Below are 21,332 nucleotides of genomic sequence, written 5' to 3' on the forward strand. Positions count from 1 at the left end.
CTTCGAATTTCCATGCGAAAAGAATATTATGCGTCATTTCCTTCGCCAATAAGCATAATCATTGAATAAATTTACCGGATGTTAAATCTCTCAGTGCCAGTTTATTTGCATGCAGAACCGCTAAGATAAAAAACTATTTTGCAGTGTTATAGATATGAAATTAATTTCACCCGGAACTTTGCACATGTCACTGAAATTTTCACAGCACCTTTAATGTATACCTGTTGATGGTCACACAAAAACATTAATTTTATCATACCGGATCGGTATATAATAGAAAAAGGAAACTAAATCCGTAACGCCTGTCGTTTCTCTACTGAAAATATGTACTATCTAATGAAACATAATTTCCTGTCGAAAATAAAATTCTCAAGTTCTACTAACGGAATATAAACGCTAATACTTCTATAGACAAAAATACTATTACGACACGAAATAGTTACGTGAAGCCGGAAATAAACTTGCAGAATCGTCAAGAAATAAAAGAAATTGGGTGGAGGGAAAATATAGACATACATAATACAACATCATGGTTTATACAGGGTAAAGCACTTAAAACAAGCCATCGAAATAATTCTTCTACTTTTAGAAAATTAATTACTAAAAACGATATGGTAATTTATTTATCACCGAACGTTAATTGCAAGGAAAAATATTTTAGCTCGAAACAGTTTTTCCAAATGTAGAAGAGTTATTGTGAGCAAACGTATAGCATGAGTGAGTGCTAATGTCTTCCTTACCCAAAGTATAATAAATTTACAACTGTATTAATTAAAATTAGTCTCAAAGAAAAAGAAACGAAAATCCTCTTCACCTCGGAAAGACACAAAGTAAGTTTCTTGGATCGATATTTATTTTGTGGCGTTTTAAGCATGATGTTTCAATTTTGAACTGATAACATAGTAATTTTCCCATTGCTTGTTTACGATGGCATTGGGATATTCGGGAGTTGAGTGATCAAAACTTACCGCATAAGGAGAGGAGTAAAATACTAGCAAGAAAGATCCACCCCATAACGTCAACAACAGGTCGTTTCGGCGAGAGTCATGTTCTGCTGCACTATCGTCCTTCCTGTCTGCTGATTGTGCTCGATGGCGCCGATTTAATCATTAGTGTGGAAATTTCTGTAAAGCCGAAACACTGGCGTGAATATTTAAGTGTCACGGTATTTAAGCAATTTGAATATGATACATGGATCGATTGATTTCAACGCCACCACACCCGAATAGGTGAATCAACGATACCAGACGAAGACCCGGGTGCACCAGGGACACCTCATACCACTTTCTCACATTATATCAAATTAAGCATACGTGAGCTCGTAGAGCTCTGCTAGCCTCTGTTGACCACTGCTGGTCTCTACATGTCTCTACTGGTAGCTGACTTGAATTAACAGGTAATGTCATAAAACTATTTTACCCAGTTATGCCCCTTTTTACCTGAAGTACAAGGTAAAAAGTACAAGGCACAGAGCATGACTACATGTACTTTTGCATTCTCCTACAGGCCACCACTGGCATCTGGTGACCACTGCTGGCCACACCTGATATTTCTGACAACGTATAACGATTACTACTGGCTCCTGCCAGCCTCCGCTGGTCTCTGCTGACCACTGCTGGTATCTACATCTCTCTACTGGTGGCGAACTTGAGTTAGCAGGTAATGTTATAAAATTGTTTTACCCAGTTATACCCCTTTTTACTTGAAGTATAAGGTAGACAGTATGACATACAAGATACGACTACATGTACTTTTGAATTTTCCTACAGGCCCCTGTTGGACTCTGTTGACCACCGCAGACCACTCCTGATACTTCTGACAACGTATTACGATTACGACTGGCTACTGCCAGCCTTTCCCAGCCTCTGCTGCCTTCTACTGACCTATGCTGACCACCACTTATATTTCTGACAACGTACAACGATTACTCCTGACTCCTGCCAACCTCTGCTGGTATCTGCTGATCATTGCTGATATCTACATATCTCTACTGGTGGCAAACTTGAGTTTTTAGGTAATGTCATAAAATTCTTTTATTTAGTTATACCCCTTTTTACCAGAAGTATAAGGTAGACAGTATGACATACAAGATACGACTACATGTACTTTCTAATTTTCCTACAGGCCCCCGTTGGATTCTGCAGACCGCCGCTGACCACTCCTGATTCTTCTGACAACGTATTACGATTACGACTGGCTACTGCCAGCCTCTCCCTGCCTCTACTGCCTTCTACTGACCTATGCTGACCACCGCTTATATTTCTGACAACGTACAACGATTACTACTGATTTATGCCAGTCTCTGTTGGACTCTGCTGACCACTGCTGGTCTCTACATGCCTCTATTCGTGGCTAACTTGAATTATCAGGTAATGTCTCATAAAACTGTTTTACTAAGATACACTCCCTTTCACGAAGTACAAGACACGACTACATGTACTTTTGAATTTTCCTACAGATCTCTGCTGGCCTTTGTTGACCGCTGTTGACCACTCCTGATACTTCAGACAATGTATATGGATCACTACTTGCTACTGCCAGCCTCCCCAACTTCTGCTCTCCTCTGCTGACCACCGTTTATATTTCTAACGACGTATAACGATTACTACTGACATCTGCCACCCTCCGCTGGCCTCTGCTAACCGCTGCTGGTCTCTACATGCCTCTATTCGTGGCTAACTTGAATTATCAGGTAATGTCTCATAAAACTGTTTTACTAAGATACACTCCCTTTCACGAAGTACAAGACACGACTACATGTACTTTTGAATTTTCCTACAGATCTCTGCTGGCCTTTGTTGACCGCTGTTGACCACTCCTGATACTTCAGCCAATGTATATGGATCACTACTTGCTACTGCCAGCCTCCCCAACTTCTGCTCTCCTCTGCTGACCACCGTTTATATTTCTAACGACGTATAACGATTACTACTGATATCTGCCACCCTCCGCTGGCCTCTGCTAACCGCTGCTGACCGCTCCTGATATTTCTGACAACGTGTAAGGATTACTACTTGCTACTGCTTGCCAGCTGGCCTCTGCCAACATCTCCCGACGTCAGTTAATCATCGCTGACCACTGCTGATCGTTGCTGACAACTTGTGAAATGATATAATATAATATAATATGTTTATATGTATCAAAGTTTTGTATAATGTAAATCTGTAACAATAAATGATATAATTTCAAAGAATTCCATGTGTACTCAGCATTTTTACCTTTTCTTTCCTCTCGAAATCATTCCCTTAGTTATAAGATACGTGCCACCTCTTCCCCTACCATATCCTATGGTCCAATGTCTAAAATGGTCCAAAAACCTTCAGCGCCAGACCTATGGTCGATTAGAGATACTTATTCATTCATTCAGTAAACGTCAGCTCCCGTATTAGCTGCCAAAGATACAAATTTTCTAGTCTAAAATGGACCTGGAACCGTCAGCGCCATAGCTACGGGTCGAGAGGTAAACGGCAGCTCAGCGTACTAGCTGCCAGAGGCGAAAATTTTTAAAGTTCCGCGGAAAAATTTCGAATCTGCCGCCGCCTGGGCTTTCTCACAAGCGCTCGCTCGGGCCTTCGTTTCTATATATACACTCGTTAACCCAACTCTAAATGGGCCATTTCATGACATGCCTTCCTAGCAGCAACATCTCCCAGCAGCAGCGGAGCCGGCAGGAGCTGGTCCTCCCCTGGAGGGGAGGGGGGTGGGAGTCCGGCCAGGTCTGGCTGGCGGTCTCCCACCCAGTGGGGGGGGGGGGGGGGTCGCTGCAAAATTTTCGGGATGTTCCTTCCCGAAAATTTACTAAGTTCCACAGCTGGCACGAGACAACAACAATGGCGGATGGCGAGCGACGATCTTCCAGAAAAATTCTAAGTTCCACAGCGAGCACGAGGCACCTGGCGGTTGACGGCTGCCGGGAGAGATGGAAGGCGGGCTGCGATGTTCCTCCAGAAAAATTGCAAAGTCCCGGGAAAGATTTCAGGGGGGGCCGCTTTAAAATTTTTGCCGAAAAATTCAGGCCGGAATTTTTGCCCTGCCTGAAACTTCCGAGAAATTTCAGGGATTTCCGAGAAGTTTCAGGGATGCCGCTAAGTTTCAGGGAGCTCGATAAGTTTCAGGGATTCCGAGAAATTTCAGGGATTCCGAGAATTTTCAGGGATTCCTAGAAATGACGTCATTTCCAGGAATTCGCAGAAATTTTCTGGCGGCGGGAGATTTGAAATCTTTCCGGGGAACTTAGAAAATTTTTAAAGATACGGATTGTCGATCGAGTCTTATAACTAAGGGAATGATTTGGAGAGGAAAAGAAAGATAAAAATGATGACAAAACATTAAATTCTTTGAAATTGTATCATTTATTGCCGTAAATTTACATTACACAAATGTTACATATATATAACATATCAGTAGTTGTCAGCAGAGGCCAGCAATGGTCAGTAGCTGTGTTAGATGTTGTCACGAGTGGTCAGCAGTAGTGAGCAGTGGCAAGCAGAGATCAGCAGAGGTCAGTAGGGGTCAGCAATAGCCAGTAGCTGTCGTTATGTGTTGCCAATAGTTGTCAGGAGTCGTGTGCTGTCGTTAGCAGTGGTCAGCAAGGGCCAAAAGGGGCAAGCAGAGGCCAGCAAACGCCAGTGGCGGTCGTTGTATGATATCGGAGGTAGCCAGGAGTCTCCTTCTGTGTGTTAGCAGAGGCGAACTGGGGCTTCAGAGGCAGACAAAGAGCCGCACATACTGGCAGAGGTCAGCAAAGGCCAGCAGAGACAAATAGTTGCCAGTAGTAATCGTTATACGTTGCCAGATAAATCAGAAGTGATATCTGAAATAATATACATGTGTACGCTCATACATAGGAGTAATGAAAAAAAATTTCTTTTTTCTAATAATTAAAATATGATCAGGGGACCCTGGAACGTGTATTTCCCTAAAAAAACTACTTTGCTTATGTGAGCCTACATAGGTCGGAAAGTAAAAATGTCTGGGCAGTCGAGATTCTATATCGTATGTTGACGTGAGGTCGAATTCCAGTTGTTCAAGAGCGAGACTCCTCTGTCGACTCCCACGAGGTGGACCGAAATTATTTTGGGCAGCTTCGGAGAATCGAAAAAAAGGGCATGTGTCAGTTTGTCTTTGTCGATTCTCCGAAACTTTACGAGCTCACGTATGCTTGATTTGGCATAGTGCGAGAAAATGCAATGAGGTGTCTCTGGTGCATCAGGGACTCCCGTCTGGCATCTTTGAGCTGAATCAGTAATCGCCTGGAGCGCGCACTAACAAGGTCAATTACGTAGTGTAATGACGAAATACGGGCACGACAAATTGTTGTCAGGGTGCAATTGCGATACATTAATAAAGCGAATATAATAAAATTACAATAAACATTTGTGATGTGACGTTTGGAAATACAAAATGAAAATGGAACAAGTGTCCACTACTGCTGACAAACTGTCAGAAGTAATACGAAATATGCAGCAATGCTTACAATGTACAATTTGGTAAGTTCATGATTGATTTATAAAGATTCATTCAAAGAAACATAACATGCTGTACATTCATCACTAAATTACAGTACATGATCTTTTTCACAAATAGTATAAAATAACTTGAAATAGGTTATGTTTGGTTATGTTTAGAATCATTTCAAATATTCTGTAATGAAGATATTATAAAATAACTATATTAATTTAAGCAATTGGTTTCATTACATACTTTCTTTTCTTCTATTTCCAAATTGTACATTGTTATGTATAACTTGCACAAATTACATGTTACTTTAAAATTAGTTATTATACGTATTACTAAGAATACAGTTGTAATTACTTATATGAGAAGATTAATATATTACTTTGTATGGATAGTTGAGTATAATGAATTTAACAGAATATTTAATTTATGTAAAACATTATTTCTTTTACATGTATATTACAAGTAGCATCTTAGAATATTTATTATTTATCTATCTTAAGGTGTGGAATCTTGATGTTCTAGTATGAACGCAAAAGTAGTATGCACTACCTTAAATTAAAGTTTTTCTTTACCATGTGTACACATACATGTTATTTATATATGCATAGCGATACAAATGAGAATTCATACTATAGTTAGGATTTTTATTCTGTAAAGATAATGTTGCCACAGTATTACTGCAGTACTTTATTAAAAAAGATTTAAATATTTGTGTGTTGATTATTTATTTAATGTAATAAACCTTGATCCCTATTTGCTCATTCATTATTCTTGTAGTAATAATGTTAGCAGTATAAAAATGATAAGTATCATGTGAAATATTACTAATCTATTTAAAAGAACACTTAATACCGAAACTATTGAATTGTAAAGTTGTCAGATTTAATTTTCATTTAAAATAAATCGTATAAATTTTCCTTCAATTGTTGCTTATAATCAAATAATTCTCTACAATTACGAATGCACGTGAACTCGTATTGCGAAAATATGACTTCTGTTTCAGTCTTCATACTATATCCAAACCCATGAGAACTCGTTGTGGGCATCGATTTTGTCGTAAATGTATCCAAACGGTGTTGCAAAGCAAAAATGCGCTCTGTCCACTGTGCAACACCAATTTTCCGCGTCGTGGCATTTCGAAGGACGAGTGCGTGGAAATGTACGTCAACAAATTAGAAGAACTAATCGAAGCAGTTAAACTGGACTCTGGCATCGACAGTGAGTAATACCGATTCACCGATAGTTATTTCATCTTTTATCAATCGATTCGATCATTGCATTGAAAAATACGTACAATCACCAGTTAAAAATAGCTGACGCCTTATCGCTTTATCTTTGTTGCTAAAAGAAACACGAAGCTTAAAATACGATTCTCTGCTCGTCGCGGTATCATGTTCACTCAGGTCAGCTATTCGTTCCTCAGAGCGAAGCCAAGCCTTTAAAAAATTTAAGTCCCAGCGTTGTTTGGGATCATGCTGCTTCCTACAGCTATATAAAACATCAACGTTTTACGAGGTCTTATCTTTTGCATGCACCGTTTCCGTGGTCGAACTTCCGTGAAGGACATTCAACAGATCCTCCTTTTAAGATTTTATTTATCTGTGATGTTTAAAAAATGGTTAGAATTCCACTGCATTTATCGTTGCTCCCAATATCAGAAGCTTAAATCTGGAATCTTGAAAGAATCAAGTTCGACCTGTTGTTATCAGCGTGTTCGTAGCAATGCACTATGCGTGTTACAGTATCCTTGCACACCGCAAGACCACAAAGCACGCGGGAAAGCAGCTCGTCGGACCTTATGGAGCCCCATAAATCCGACACAGAGAAGCACTATGGGCCAAGTTGTTCGTACGTCGAGTCGTCGTTGAAAGCACCGCGTACTTCTCAGTCGAAAAGTTGCGCGCGAACGCGTAAAATTGTACTCAGAAACAGCGAGGGTAAGAAGAACAGCACCGAGGGCAGCGATATAACGATATTTCTGAACAAATATGCCCTGTCGGGCATCGCTGTTCTGCCTCCTGACGAATCCAACGGCAGCGAGGAGAACTCGATGAACGTCAAAGTACAAACTTGGCTGGAATCTTTGCCAAACGACGAACCGTTGGACGATCCTAAAAACGGCAATTCCAGATGGAAGAAGGCTGCTGTTAAAATGCATCCAACGTATTCAAAGGCGGAGAATCGAAGAGTACTTCCAGGTACATCGAGATCGAACGATGATACTAAGAATCAGGAGAGAACAATGGACGAACCAGTGCTGCTTCATCGAGAGCAGCATGTCGACAGGACGTCGCCGTGCGACATGCTGCCCTCGATGAAGCAGAACTGGTCCAGCGTCGCGCGATTCGGCAAAGAATTACGGAAAAAGAAGCGAGCGAGGAAGCTGAGGTCTTTGGACGTCAGCAGCGAGAACAAGAGCAATAGATATTCGCGATCGCTCGACGAAATTGAAAAGGAAGCCATCAAATCGGGACTAATTAGAGACAAAGAGAGGGACGAGGAAGGTAATCCTTCCGAAAGCATGGAGAAGCGTCTGCCAAACGAGCAAACACCCACGAAAGAGACGTCGTTCATCGCGCTGAAAGAAGACGACCACGTGTACATAACGGACGTGAACAATAGTCAGATGAAGGACATAATGGGTGTCGCTGGTCCCAGCGAGGATCGCAGATACGAAAGCAGAACGATGCCTCAGAAGACGTCGATGAAGAAGGCTTTCGTCCGATCGAACAACTCCAGTCCGGATGTGTTGTGCGGGGACAGCTTCTTGGAGACGGAAGTGATCGAGCAAACGCCCACCTGCAGCAGATTGTCTCTGAAACGACGAAGCACCGACCCTAAATCGGAAGAGTCTCGGAAATCGAACGACGTAGCGCGACTGGAGACCGTGAAACGCGACTTGTATCGAGAAATAGATGAGGACGAGAGCACCAGGACGAGATTAACGTCGGAGACGAAGGACAAATCCAACGGAAGCAATAGACCGGATGCTGGTTACGCGTACTCCACGAGTTCCAACGAAAACAGGAGCAAGAAAGAGGACAGAGGACAGAACAAACGTTTCGTTGCGTTCAAAAAGCTGGGCAAGGTTTACAAACACCGTAAGAAACGCGTCACTTTCTTGCATTTGGGCTCGATCCTGCCGAAGTCGATTCACCAGGAGTATTCGGAACTAATGTTGCAAAATTCGTGCAATTCGTCGGCATTGCAGGACCTGAGTACTCAGAAACTAGCGTCTGAGTATCGTTTCGGGAATAATACGCGAATCTCGATGAACGTTACGCTGCAGAATGAAGTGCAGAGTATTTTGCCAACAAAGGAAGAAGATTCTGCGTTCGTTCAACCTGGACCATCGAATATCGCGTCGAAACCGCCAGGTATATTGGCTAACCTAGGCGAGAGTCAGTATCGAGCGTCTCACAATGTACTTTTCATAACCTTGTCCGACAATGAGGAGGAGAAGCCTGAGGTTGTTGAAAAGATAGCGCACAAAACCGCCATCAGGATATTATCGCCGAAAAAGGACTCCCAGCTGAAATTTCTTTCCTTAGATTCGCCCGACGATCCACGAGTATGCAAGATGGATGTTCCCAGCGTGAAGAGAAGCAACTTCTCCGATATAAGGGGCGTGCATTCGAAGGCTCTGATACTCAGATCTCAGCAAGTACGCGAAACTTCACAGCCCAATTCGTCTTCCGCATCGGATAAAAAGCGGAAAAGGGCGGACGGTGACGATAAGCTCGAAGGAACAAAGAGAAAATCGATGGACGCGGAAGATCTGCAAGATGGCGGCTCCTGCCATTCCGGCGAAAGTTTCTTCCCGAAGGCCACGTACGTGAAACGGCCGGATATCACCGATACCGGAACCGCCACGCCAAAGAACGTTACGGAGGTTAAAGAATTCCATTCCAACTCGACCATTCCTAGCACCGAGCCCTTGGAAACGTTGTTGCTGAGCTCTGATACGAGCACTGACAGCAGAGAAAGCCAAGAGAAGAAGGTATTCAAGAGGATTCTGACGTTGCGTGGTTCAGGCATGGATTCTCTGGAACTTGCCTGCTTGAGCAACGAAATAAACAGTGATCAGGTCGCAGCGCCTCAGATAACCAAACGGAAACGGGCGTTGTCTTCGGACTCCGACTGCGATATGGAGCTGAACGCGATAGCGAGCAATTGGTACAAGGACTTGAATGCAACCGATAGGCACGCGAAGAAAGGAAAAGTGGAGCAAACTCGTGCTTCCTCGGCTTTTATGTACGCGTCCAGCGAGACGAAGAAAGACTCGTTAACGTCCAAGATACCCAACAGAGTCTATACCCCGATGTACAGACAACCATCTACGATCGACGTTGGTTCGAGCTCCGATGGACGAAGCTTTCGCGTTAAAAGGCAAGAAACTTCTTCTCATATAGTGGACAGGATAAGAGACATACAAAAGCTCGCGACCGAGTCCAGCGACAGTAATAAAGAATCTGAACAAAGACGAGAGGCTATGATGCACGACAATTTCGACGAAATAATGGCCAATGTCGACAGGGAAACACTGATCAACGAGTATTCCAAAAGCAAGCCGCGATCCCTGAACAAGGACGATCCTGAGCACCATAAATCTTGCAGTTTCGATAAGGAGAACAAATACAAGGAATCGGAGCCATTGTACGAAAGTTTCAGCGACAATGAGAAAACCCTGACGCCGGGACACGCGAACGTCGTCGATAAGAAGAGGAACCCGATGCACGGTGATGAATTGCAGGGGAGAGTGAGCAAAGAATCGAGGAAGAATACTTTGGATAAGTCGGTGAGCGATCCATTAACCGACAATGACAAAGCGGCTGAGAACGCAAACATGGAAGCGACGAGTTACGAGCAAGATTCTCTTATGGACGTCACGCAACATTATTTTCAAATTAAGCAATTCGAGGAGGATCTGTTTGGCAAATCGACGAACTCTAAGGCGCAGCCTGATACGAGGAAAGAGACGAGGGAACAAAGGACTCTATCCAAGAATGCGATAACTGGACTCTCCGATGCAAAACAAACGGTTTGTTATTTTTTTTCATTAGTGATTGATTCCTTTTTATTAAAAATTATGAAATAATTATTGATATAAGAGTCTATGGGGTTTACAGACCTAAAATTAGCATTAGAAAAGAAAGTACTGTCATCTGAGATTCATGCCCCCTAGATTCACTCTACAGGTTAATTTTAATTTATTATTATTATTCATTTGTTAACGGAATTAAACCCTTTAGTAGAAATATGTAATATGTAAGGAAATACAGATGTGAATTTTACATAGTCAAACATTATCCTTTAATAAATTTAACAAAATAAATTAATTTAAAATATTTTGCAAGGATAATTTTAGACTTTCTAATGATTGTTCAATTAAACATAATTTATATTCAATAAGTTTAGCGAAAGAAATTTAACATTTCAGTTCGATCCCGAAGTTATTCGAATCGCTTCGAAAGTATTTTTGATTCATCGCTTCGTACTAGCGCGTATCAGCTACTCCTTTCAGTGAACCTCTGCTACCCGCGTTATAGTTGACGAAGTATCGACTACTGCGGTCACTTTTAGTCGGAAACCCCGCAGTTTCAGGCGGGATACGAATCATTGATGCGAGCAGTGCACAGAAGTTTCCAAATAGCCAGCTCCGCGTAAGCAATAACCGTGTTCAGTGTGCCCTAAGTTCGATCCGGCTGCAACTTTCATTGATAATAAAGTTTTTATTTAGATCTCAGCTCGCACGGTTTCAGTCGCTTTTGAAATAAACGTAACATTCTTAAGGAAACTCTTACATTCGCGTATCAAACATGGTGAAACCGATACGACCGAATTTTCTTTCGACCCTCGAATGTTCGATTTTCTTTTTAATTCGATTAACAATGTCATTTATTTGCTGGCATTAGTCCCTCGTGGCATTTATTATTCGACGCGACTATCCATTTCGCCGCTCACGAGATAAACAAGACCCCTTGTTCGTCATTCTCAAAGACTTACTCCACTTTGAAATATCCAGGACGCCGAACACTCGGCCGAAGAAGACGACATTGTCGAGAACACTCCTGACGACAAGACGAAGGCGTAAGTAACGCGAGACTTTTGTCACTGCTTTACTCTCTGCGTCATTCTCGAGCGCGAGTAATTATCCATTCGCGTATTTTCCCCTGTATTGTCAGCCACGGTCAAATTGTAATATGTGAAATACGGTAATTCCTCGTTAATCATCTTCTATCATAGTAGCCATCAGATTTTACTCGTCTTTAGTGTCTAACACATTCACTTTAATCTCTCATTCTTCTCGATAAAAACCCTCTTCGTTAATCGATACACGAAAAATCTAAAAAACTAAATAAAGAAAAGAATTTCTTTATATGGTCTTACGCCGAAATAACGTTTGTTCCCTCTAATAATAATCGAAAGCAGCGTCCAACCGACCAGCGCGACGACGAAAGGTAGTTGGAGCATATCGCCGATATCGAGGATCGACGTGAAACAGTTCGCGAGGACTCCGTCGACGGTCGTTGGAACGAATTCGAGGAGAAGCACACCGCTTTGCAAGAGGAGGATCCATCCTCTTTGCGAGAGCACGCCGATAGCGCAGACGAGCAGGAAGAATAATTTCGAGGCCGGCACGAAGCGCACGGAAGATAAGGGATTCAAGCCAGCGACGAGAACGGACGATAAACGAACGACGAACGTGTCGGGAAACACTGTACAGAGCTTTGCCAGGCAAAGGTTGCGTTTCGTTTGCAGCGGTCTGGGACAGGCTCAAATTGAACACGTGAAGAGGCTGGCAAGTATCGTGAACGCGCGATACGTGACTCAATTCGATCCCGATGTAACGCACGTTATCGTGAAAGCTGACAAGAAGAATAACGGGGCGAGTAAAACGCTCAAGTACTTGCAAGGAATCGCTCACAGGAAATGGACCGTCGTGGACCAGTGGGTCACCGATTGCCTGAAAGAGAAGGAATTAATAAACGAGGAACCCTACGAGGCGGTGGACAGCAGGACTCTCGAGGCTGGTCCTCGAAAGTCACGGTTAAGGCAAAACAATAATTTATTCGAAGACTTCGTGTTCCTCTTCATCGGACCCTACGTGGGCGTCACCGTCGAACAGTATCAGGTGAAAAATATTTCCTGGCTTTTGAAATGATAAAATTTATCGTTTACGCGCCTGTTATTTTGTAACATTCCCAACGACTGTTATTCACGAGTATTAAGTATTATAAACTAAAGTTATTCGAGCATAAGATTGCAAAGAGGAGTAGAAATCCTTTTCTTAATGGATTGTTTCCGCCTCGACCGGAGAACAAGAGTTGGACGTTGGTCCGTTGTAAAAAGATTCGTTGTAAGCGTCACGGTACATTACAGATCTGTTCCCAAGCACGCGTTTCACATGTTGCAAGCCAAAAGTCGTGCAGTTTGTAATGAAAGTCTGTTCGCCGTATATATTACCAAGTCCAAGGAAAGCATTTATTTACATTTTCCTGCTATCCAATCTTGCTATGCTATTTACAGTTGAATCCCTGCCAAGTTCCTCGGCTTAAGAATACGTTCTTTTTTAGAAGTTGCTACGTGCTATTGGTGCCACTGTGGTCGAGACCGTGGAAGCCCTAGCGGTTGAAAAGAGGAGGTTGAAAGTCATCGTGGTCCAAGCCAACTTTTACAACTACGAAATCATTGGTGAGCTTATTATTTCACATATAATTAACCGAAAGTATCGTACAAAGATTTATCAGCCCCTGTTTGAAACTGTGCTTGCAAAGGAAAATTATATTCGTTAAAAGTAATATTTGGATGCAGCAGAAACTGCTATTATAGCAAAAGTGCAATTTGCATGATCGTCTGATGAATGTGTTGAATGAATGAAGAACGAAAGTTTGAAAAGTTGTTTGAACCAGTGTAACAATATCTCCAATTCCCATATAAAGTGGCAATCTTATGCAAAATAAGATCTCGAAATAAACTCTTTACATTGTTAACGTCGATATGTTTGTACTTTAGCAGGCTGGTACAAGAAGGCTCGTGCTGTGCCAGTTGCCCACGATTGGGTAGTGGAGTGTATCAGTCAGTACAAACTGATATCCTTGTATCCGTACCTGCAGGAGTTGGACCGACAAGAAGTTCTAGCTTTAAATTTTCCAGAATTCCTCGTCGAACAAGAAGATTCCGACGTGGACTCGGACGATCCCGCGAATCAAACAAGTTGACCAAATATAGCTATAATTTGATACTGCAAACATGCATCGGACCTGTGGATTATCGTTGTTCAAGGTTTGCCAAAGTTTGATAACAAAGAGTATATTTGTTTCTGCAAAGAATATTATTTTTTTATACGTTTGAAGTTACTCGTTTCGATTAGATACATGTACATATATATGTTCGTTGCTCTCTATTTAATATTGTTTATCTTCTTTTTCTACGCTGATTCTTACAAAGCGATTCAAGGTTCGAGGCTTGAACGGAAATGATTATTTTTAGATTAGTGATATATATTAAAATCAACTTTATGTTTTCTTCCTCGATGAAATGTCGATCAATTTTTCTACGCGCCCAAATTTGGATCGCTTTGTCAGAATTATACATTCCACGAAGGGCGATTCCTCAGCCAGTAACGCTTCGTAGAAATGTTCATTTTCGAAAATATCGATAATAAATACAATTTTAACATTTATTTCTTTTGTTTACGAGCATGGATGGTGTCATAAAATACGCGTTTGTAACTTTACTTTTACGCGCTGAAACTTTTCGTAACGTAAGAGCATAGCGAGCACGGACTTTTGTCAATATGTCCGTTACCTGGAACTTTGGCCAGGTACACGCGTGCGTCGTGCAAACGTTAACAACGCCGTTGCTTATTATTTATCACGTTCAATTTTCAATTAGCCCGTGAATAGGGAATTGCCCAGTTTTTGGTTGCGGTCGCGGGTACGGTGCTCTCGAATTACCGCGCAATGCGAAGCTTACGCGTTTGGGTATTCTGTTCCATCTCGTTTCGCGAGTGCAGCCGGATTACCATTTGAATTTTTTAATTACAATAAACACGTGGAATTCAGCGAGGTGTACGGTATGTAGGACGAGTAAGGTGCTTACACCGTGCAATATCATCATCATGGGTGGGATCAGAGGCTGCGTGTTGCGAGGTACATCGAGGCCGCTCACGTATTCACCGAGACACACCAACTATATTGATTTGCCCGGGACCACCTGTAGCCAACTCTCGTTCCCTCTCTAGCGCCACACCGGCGGTTATGAATCTCCACCAATTGCTAGCAAGTGAGGAGAAATAATCACTGTCTAGCCGTCCGCGTATTCCAAGTGCCTCTACGTACATGGCGGGTAACATTAAGTACACATTAACCGGCCATATTTCACTTGTTAAAATTGCATCTTCCGACGACCCGCGTCCGTCTCCTAATTATTAAGACTGGTTACACACGGAGGACATTCGTTTAATCAAACAATCGACCATCTGTTTTGTAAATCTCCTGTGTATAAATATTCTTGTACAGCGAATTGAATAAATTTTCTGTCCATCGTACCATCTGTTTACTGTCATTCCCTCCCACCTGTTTTGTGATTTATTGTTTTTTATTTAAAGGAGAAATTTTCGGCCTGGCGATACGTTCAACGACAATCGGTTCTCCATTGTCGAGCGTCACATTATAGAAGCAGGAGTTCCTAGCATTGTGCTCGAAAAATTGCCCGTCCACCGAAGAAACGGTTCTTTGGAAAAGAAATTAAGAAAGGTCCGTTCGACGTCGAGTTTGCAGAAACTTTGCCGCAACGAAGCTTGTCGAGCGAATTATTTACTGTATCGAGGGTCCCTATTCAGTCTCCCTCGCTTACAACCGTCGATGTTTGCGAATCTCTCGCAATTGTGCTTAGTATCGGAGGTCCCTATTGTGCGTTCCCATGGCAGTGTATGCGAATCGTATGCATTTATATTCCGAGCACAATCTTGATACATCTGTAAGTGTCAGCAGTTCCGTCTTTTAAAGTGCGAAGTTATGGAGTCCCGAAGGAAATTCTATCGACAGCTGTTTCACGTCTAATATGACGCGTGTAATCGAATCTGCTTGATTCATCTGTATTAAGAAAATTCTATTCGATATACGTATATATTTATTATAGTACAGTACAACGTGTGAGACTAATCGATACCAGCAACATAGAATATTTTCAGCTTAAATCCACATGATGGACTGCGTTTGTCGTAATCGCTGGACGTTTAAAGAATTTGATAAAAGGGATAAAACTGGCGATGGAAATGGAATTTAATACCCAACGAGGGATTATCCGGAATTGGTTGTCAGCCGTATGTACAGACACGAATGGCGACGACATACGATACACGGATTTAAGTTGATCGCCGCTATCGTAATTCAGTCAATTAGACTCGAACGTTCACGATCGTGTAATTCCAACGCGAATGAACATGCCAAAACGATAATCGCGATTAACGGGGGACAAAATATCGACGAGTTCCCGCGATTATTCCATAGAGGATAAATGCGTTAACAAGACTCTGTGCCGGACAATTGAAATAGAGAAAATACGGTTGCCTATGCTGATGCGAATAGGGGCAATTAACGGTCCGACTGCAAAATCGTGTAAGCGATCCTTGAGTAAATAGAGGGCCGAGTTTTCGAGGCTTTTGTTACAATCTGCGAGGGCAGTTACGGTCGTTGAAAGAAATGCCAACGGATGGTACTTTTTCGTATATCGGGGGAGGGGTCCAACTTCAATTTACTCAATTTAAATTTAATCCAAACAAAGCGCGATGTGTGTTTCTCCTTTGCTACTATTTCACAAAAATCAGATATTTTTTCAAGCACCTCTTCAAAGGATAAAAGCTTCAGAGGACAGTTTTAGTACCCCTATTAAAAGGTAATACATGTCGTAAAATCCGAATTTCCTGTTTTATACCGGAACGTATTTTAGTGCTTCGATAGGTTTAATTTTTCAAGCGCGATATTCGCGGATCGAGTTGGACGGAAACCGTCAATAGTAACGAAGATAACGAGGGAATGCACGGGCGTGGAATATCCATCGAATGTGCGGGTGTATCGATCGCGCGGATAAATAATCGATCGGCTCGTTCAGCCAGCCGCAATTCAACCGAATAATCTGGAGCGTAGGCACTGAATGTGATATAAGGAGCGACGGTGAACCGCAGCCAATGTAAGTTTCATAACTGCGCCCACGGTCGCCTAACTGTTACGTTATAGATTCTCCAATCGGGAAATCCGTCTGTAAATTACGGTTCGACGAGATTATGGTTAGTAGACGGCCATTATGCTCGTCGGAGTCGTCGAGACACCTCGTTTCCAGAAACTGCGCGCACTTCCGGCCAACGGATTACAATTACGAGACCTGGATCCGAACTATTTTTACCCCTCAGACGTTTCCAGCCATCGATATCCTTCGATGTCGACCCGTTGCGCAAAACTTTGCAGGAAAGCGTTAGGCTTAATTAGAAGAGACGAAGTGATTAAAGAGTTGGGCGAGAACGACGAGGCTCGTTAAAGGTCTCAAGGAAGATCCAAACCGGATTAAATCGTTGTGAAAAATTGCTCGAAGTATGTTCCTGAAATATTCGATACGACGGTCGTTTCAAGGGGGCGAAATTCTTGTAACTCTTTTTATTGCCAGATGTAAATCTAAGAAATGTGTTCCTTTCATTAAGAAATTTATCTCTCGCTTCGTCGACCGTGTACAGCGTCGTACGTACCACATTCGAGACGGTGTAGAGTCTTTGTGCGCGAGTGTGCTTTGAAAAAGACGCGACACACTTGATAAAATAGACCTTTAAGTCCATGTTGGTCCTTTTAGTCCGAATGATATGGGACACGATGCCATTCGTGACTCTTTTGAGGAACGAATGTATAATAGAATCGCGAGCCTCCATGCTGGATTACAGGCTTAAGGGAAGCGGATTTTAATCCGCGGAAACCAGTTTAATTTAGAGTCCCGTCTCGTCCAAAAGTGGCTGTAACCTGCTTTATTTCTAAAAAAAAAATCGAATTTTCAAATGCATGCTACTTGTGGGAAAATTCAGCCCATGGTCGCGTATACAATTTATTATAAATGTAGGATAAATCAATAATACAGATAATGATTCTGAGATTGAAAAAAAATCGAAAACGTATAACGAACTATTTTGCACAGTGCTTAATATTTATTTAACGAAGTGACGAACATTTATTCATTTTTCATTCGTTCCTGCTTTTATCTGGAATTTGCCCATCTCTGGTTTCTGATGACCAGAACCCGAATTACCATGTCAACCGTGAACACAAATCTTTTTTACACGCCATGCGCGACGATCTGTAACTTCGACAAAATCGATCATTTATGCTTGACGAAATTTCTGTGGTCTGTTAAAGCACAAATAACGCAACATTTGAAATTTATAAAACTAATAAATTTCTCCAAAAAGTTCATCGAACAGTTTTTAATACCGAAAACCATGTTTTCTTTAAATCATTTTAATGAATATAAATGGTTAAAGAGTTCGGTAAATATTTGATTATTCGTTAATTACGTGATTTCGCGTGGTAACGTTGACAATGCTCGTAGTTTGGTTATTTCGCGATAAACACGATACGAATCTAATTTAAGAGCTGTCGATAAAATTGGCCAATTACGTTTACGACGTTAATGGCCGTTTCCTTTTGCGAACGATGGCTAATGCCTTGAAAATTGCGCCGAAAATAACGAACGGTTATGGTAATCGGGGTTAAAGAGGTTAAAAGTAACACGGTGATTAACGACGGGCTTGTAAACTCGCAATTAATGGCATCGATAAAGTAACGAAGTCTCATAAAACGACACTCGTTCTCCAACCAGCATGCAAACGATTCGTTAACGAACAGTTCGCGATACGAACGAAAGGATAATCCGTGTTGGCGGATTACTTTGTCGCAAAATCCACGATTGAACAAAGAAATTGATATTAGAATTCCATTTTATAAAAAAGTTTTAAAAAATCCACTGATTTTGCCTAGATTTACACGCGATAATTTTATTCCACGATTAATAATTCTATTTTCAAGGTTCCCGAAGTCAAACATTCCAACGCTCAAGACGAAAGACTTTCAAGAGTTTCAAGATATTCAAAAGTTTCAAGATTTCCCACAACTTCCCAGGAACTCGGAACTTAACTGTTCTCGCAAAGTGCTGAATATTTATCAGATATTTAATAAAAATATTAAAGCTAGAAAAAAGTACAGAGCTTGCAATTTAGTTAAAATAAAGTTAGACTTCGAGTTACAATCTTCGAAATTCCGGTGAAAAAGGCTACCAGCGAAAACGTAAAATGGAAGAAACTTTAATATCATCAACTCCGTCTAGAAAAATTAAATTTTCAATTTACAAACGACCACTGAACAATTTAAACAGTTACGGGTCGTATGTGACCCGAGAGTTAAGATACTAAAAAATCATGTGTTCGATAGCGTTATTATTGATTGGAGTCGCTGTATTTGCCAGGGTATTTAAGAAACTTCACCGTTTTTGGATTCATCGTTGCGTTCGGCTTTATGAAATGATCGGCGATGTTTCATCGTCAGTGAATTTGCGCGTGGCGCAGTTAACGAGTTCGATTTCAAGCACCGAGTCGCGAGCATCGCCGCCTGTTTTATTACCTCGTTTCAATTAATTTAGTGCAACGGTCGGATACACACATCGTGGAAAAAAATCGCGCTGCGAAATTGGAAATGGAAATGGAAATTGGAAAGGCAACCGCGCGCATTCTATTATTCCTATCGTTTTTACCGTGCACGTGTGTGTTGTATTCGTTTCCGGGCACACGATTAAACGATTAACTACCGCGACTCATCGCTAATACGTTAAATAATTTTTTTAATTAATTCCCACCTCCCACAGGAGCAAAGCTGAACGCTAATCTAAAATTTTAAAACAAATCGTATATTATTTTTACGTTCGCTTGTGAAACAAAAATAAAATAGTAACTTTAGCGTTTGTAAATTAATTTCTGCAACTTCTTGTGCCAAGGCTACGTTTATTCTTTTCGACGACTCCTTTAAACAAAATTTTATTCGAAAGAAATTCCCATTTCAGCCAGAATCCGAGAAAAAGAATAAGTCGATCTATAAACCGACTTATGTATGCATCTGGGAGGGACGAAACCGACAGAAAAATGGAAGAAGAAAAGCATAATAATATTCTCGCTCGTACGTGTGATATTTGTACGGTTCGTTGTGTGTGTTCCACTTTCGTCTACCTACGCGTCTAATAAAAATATACATATTCTACGCTTTGTAGATCCTTCTGTTGCCAATTGTGGCTAAATTCCTCTGTCAAAATTGAGTGTTAGGAAATGAAGAAAATAAAAATTGAATACTATGATCCATTGTAGGGTAAGTTTTACGAAACAAGAAACAAGAAAGGTGAAACAGTGGTTGAAAAAAAAAATATAAAAACGATATTGCAGGTCGTTGAAAAGTATTGTCTGGTCAGGACAAAGGGAACTGACGAAGTGCATTAGTTCACGAGTTGCAACGACGCCATTGAAGCCTGCACAACTACCGGAAACCGTCGTTGGAAAGAAAATTAGCTGACGACTCGAAGAGCATTAAAGGAAGCTAATTTGACATTGGGAGGAAAAAGAAGTCTTCTAATTCTGCTTGGTTTCACAGAACAATGTGTTATTGACTGGAGCATGAAACAAATGGAAGAAGGTACGAGAAAGTCTACATAGTTGGCAATCACGTGACTCTTTAAATGGCAGCTGCCAACCTCAAAAGGAGATCTCCTCTGATCTAGTCAGCCGTGTAATTGGACAATCGATTCGATGATTCCCAGTTCCTTCTATGCAAATAAATCCACGTAGTTAGGATAGTTTTAACATTCCTCTATCGTAGTTCATGGGCATGTATCTTTTTTTTTGTACTATAAATTAAAACAAGAGACATTTTCGACCCTGTATAGTTTCCTCCAGTAAATCGAACTGGCAATATCGTAACTATTCGAGAATATTGGTCGACGGTCACCTTCTTTTCCTTTAATTGGCAATAACGGAAGCGTGGAAACCGCCTGCAGACAACGGGCGATAAAAATAAACAATAGAGTCGGGCACGGACACGGTTGACGTTAAAAGGATCTCAAAAACTAGGAGCGACATACTCGACTAGCCATGTAAACGTTTCGCAATTTTCCAACTTTCTCGAGTGGGAAAAACACTCAGCAAGGTCCAAAGGGGTATTAGTCTCGATGAAAGCGTTCTTTCATCGGATAATTATAAAAATACGAGAGTATTTCTATCGTGAATGATCTCGTTACGGTTATTGCAGCGAGGCTGCAGATTTAATCCTCGTGAAAATTATTTCTTTTAAGCACCCGAGCTTCCTTTCGCTGCGGCAAGATTGTAATTTGCACGGCGCGTAAAAAAAAAACGAATCGAGAACCTGCTCTATCTCGTTGAGAGAACGCTTTCATCGATTATCGAGACGAATGAAAAGTTAACAGAAAACATCGAGAATCTTGCCACACGACGGTTCTTAGTACCAGACTTTTGTGCCAATTTTGTTTTTGTTAACATAAATACTGTCGCGTATCGATTTATCGGCATTAATACGCCGAGGGTGGAACGAATCGTTAAATGTTTGTCAAGGTATACTCGCAAAAATTCAATTTTAAACATTTTATACGACGAAGTTCGCGCGCCTCGGAGGCCTTTTCGAAACGTTAAAGCCTGGAGTGCACGGAGATTGCTCACCGTGAAACGTAAATATGGATAGACACGGAATAAAACCGTGACAAGGGAAATTCGAAAAATTTCGAGGCAGAAAAGCGGCGAAACGGTGCGTGAAGAATGGCGGTGAACTTTTCCGCGC

At 41.5% G+C, this 21,332-nt stretch overlaps 2 protein-coding genes across 4 annotated transcripts in view; one reads left to right on the forward strand and one right to left on the reverse strand.

Moving 5' to 3' along the window:
- The window catches only part of LOC143341807 (uncharacterized), a 65,481-nt gene that overhangs the window by 7,975 nt on the left and 36,174 nt on the right, over positions 1 to 21,332 (reverse strand). The window contains exon 3 of the mRNA XM_076765039.1: positions 969 to 1,124. Within this exon, the coding sequence (XP_076621154.1) occupies positions 969 to 1,014 (46 nt within the window). The 5' untranslated portion in view covers positions 1,015 to 1,124. The remainder of the gene's footprint in view (positions 1 to 968; positions 1,125 to 21,332) is intronic.
- LOC143341843 (uncharacterized) lies at positions 4,436 to 14,975 on the forward strand. Of its 3 annotated transcripts, XM_076765138.1 has the most exons (7): positions 4,436 to 5,489; positions 6,464 to 6,678; positions 7,203 to 10,501; positions 11,486 to 11,550; positions 11,890 to 12,595; positions 13,038 to 13,155; positions 13,480 to 14,975. In XM_076765138.1, exons 1-7 carry the CDS (start codon positions 5,404 to 5,406, stop codon positions 13,680 to 13,682), a joined length of 4,692 nt encoding a protein of 1,563 aa, XP_076621253.1. In that variant the 5' UTR covers positions 4,436 to 5,403; the 3' UTR covers positions 13,683 to 14,975. The 3 variants fall into 3 exon arrangements, with proteins under 3 accessions (XP_076621253.1, XP_076621251.1, XP_076621252.1); XM_076765136.1 differs by lacking the exon at positions 4,436 to 5,489 and having other exon boundaries at positions 5,491 to 6,678; positions 13,477 to 14,975; XM_076765137.1 differs by lacking the exon at positions 4,436 to 5,489 and having other exon boundaries at positions 5,491 to 6,678; positions 11,893 to 12,595; positions 13,477 to 14,975.

Source organism: Colletes latitarsis, chromosome 5, assembly GCF_051014445.1.
Source record: "Colletes latitarsis isolate SP2378_abdomen chromosome 5, iyColLati1, whole genome shotgun sequence".
Taxonomy (NCBI): Eukaryota; Metazoa; Arthropoda; class Insecta; order Hymenoptera; family Colletidae; genus Colletes; species Colletes latitarsis.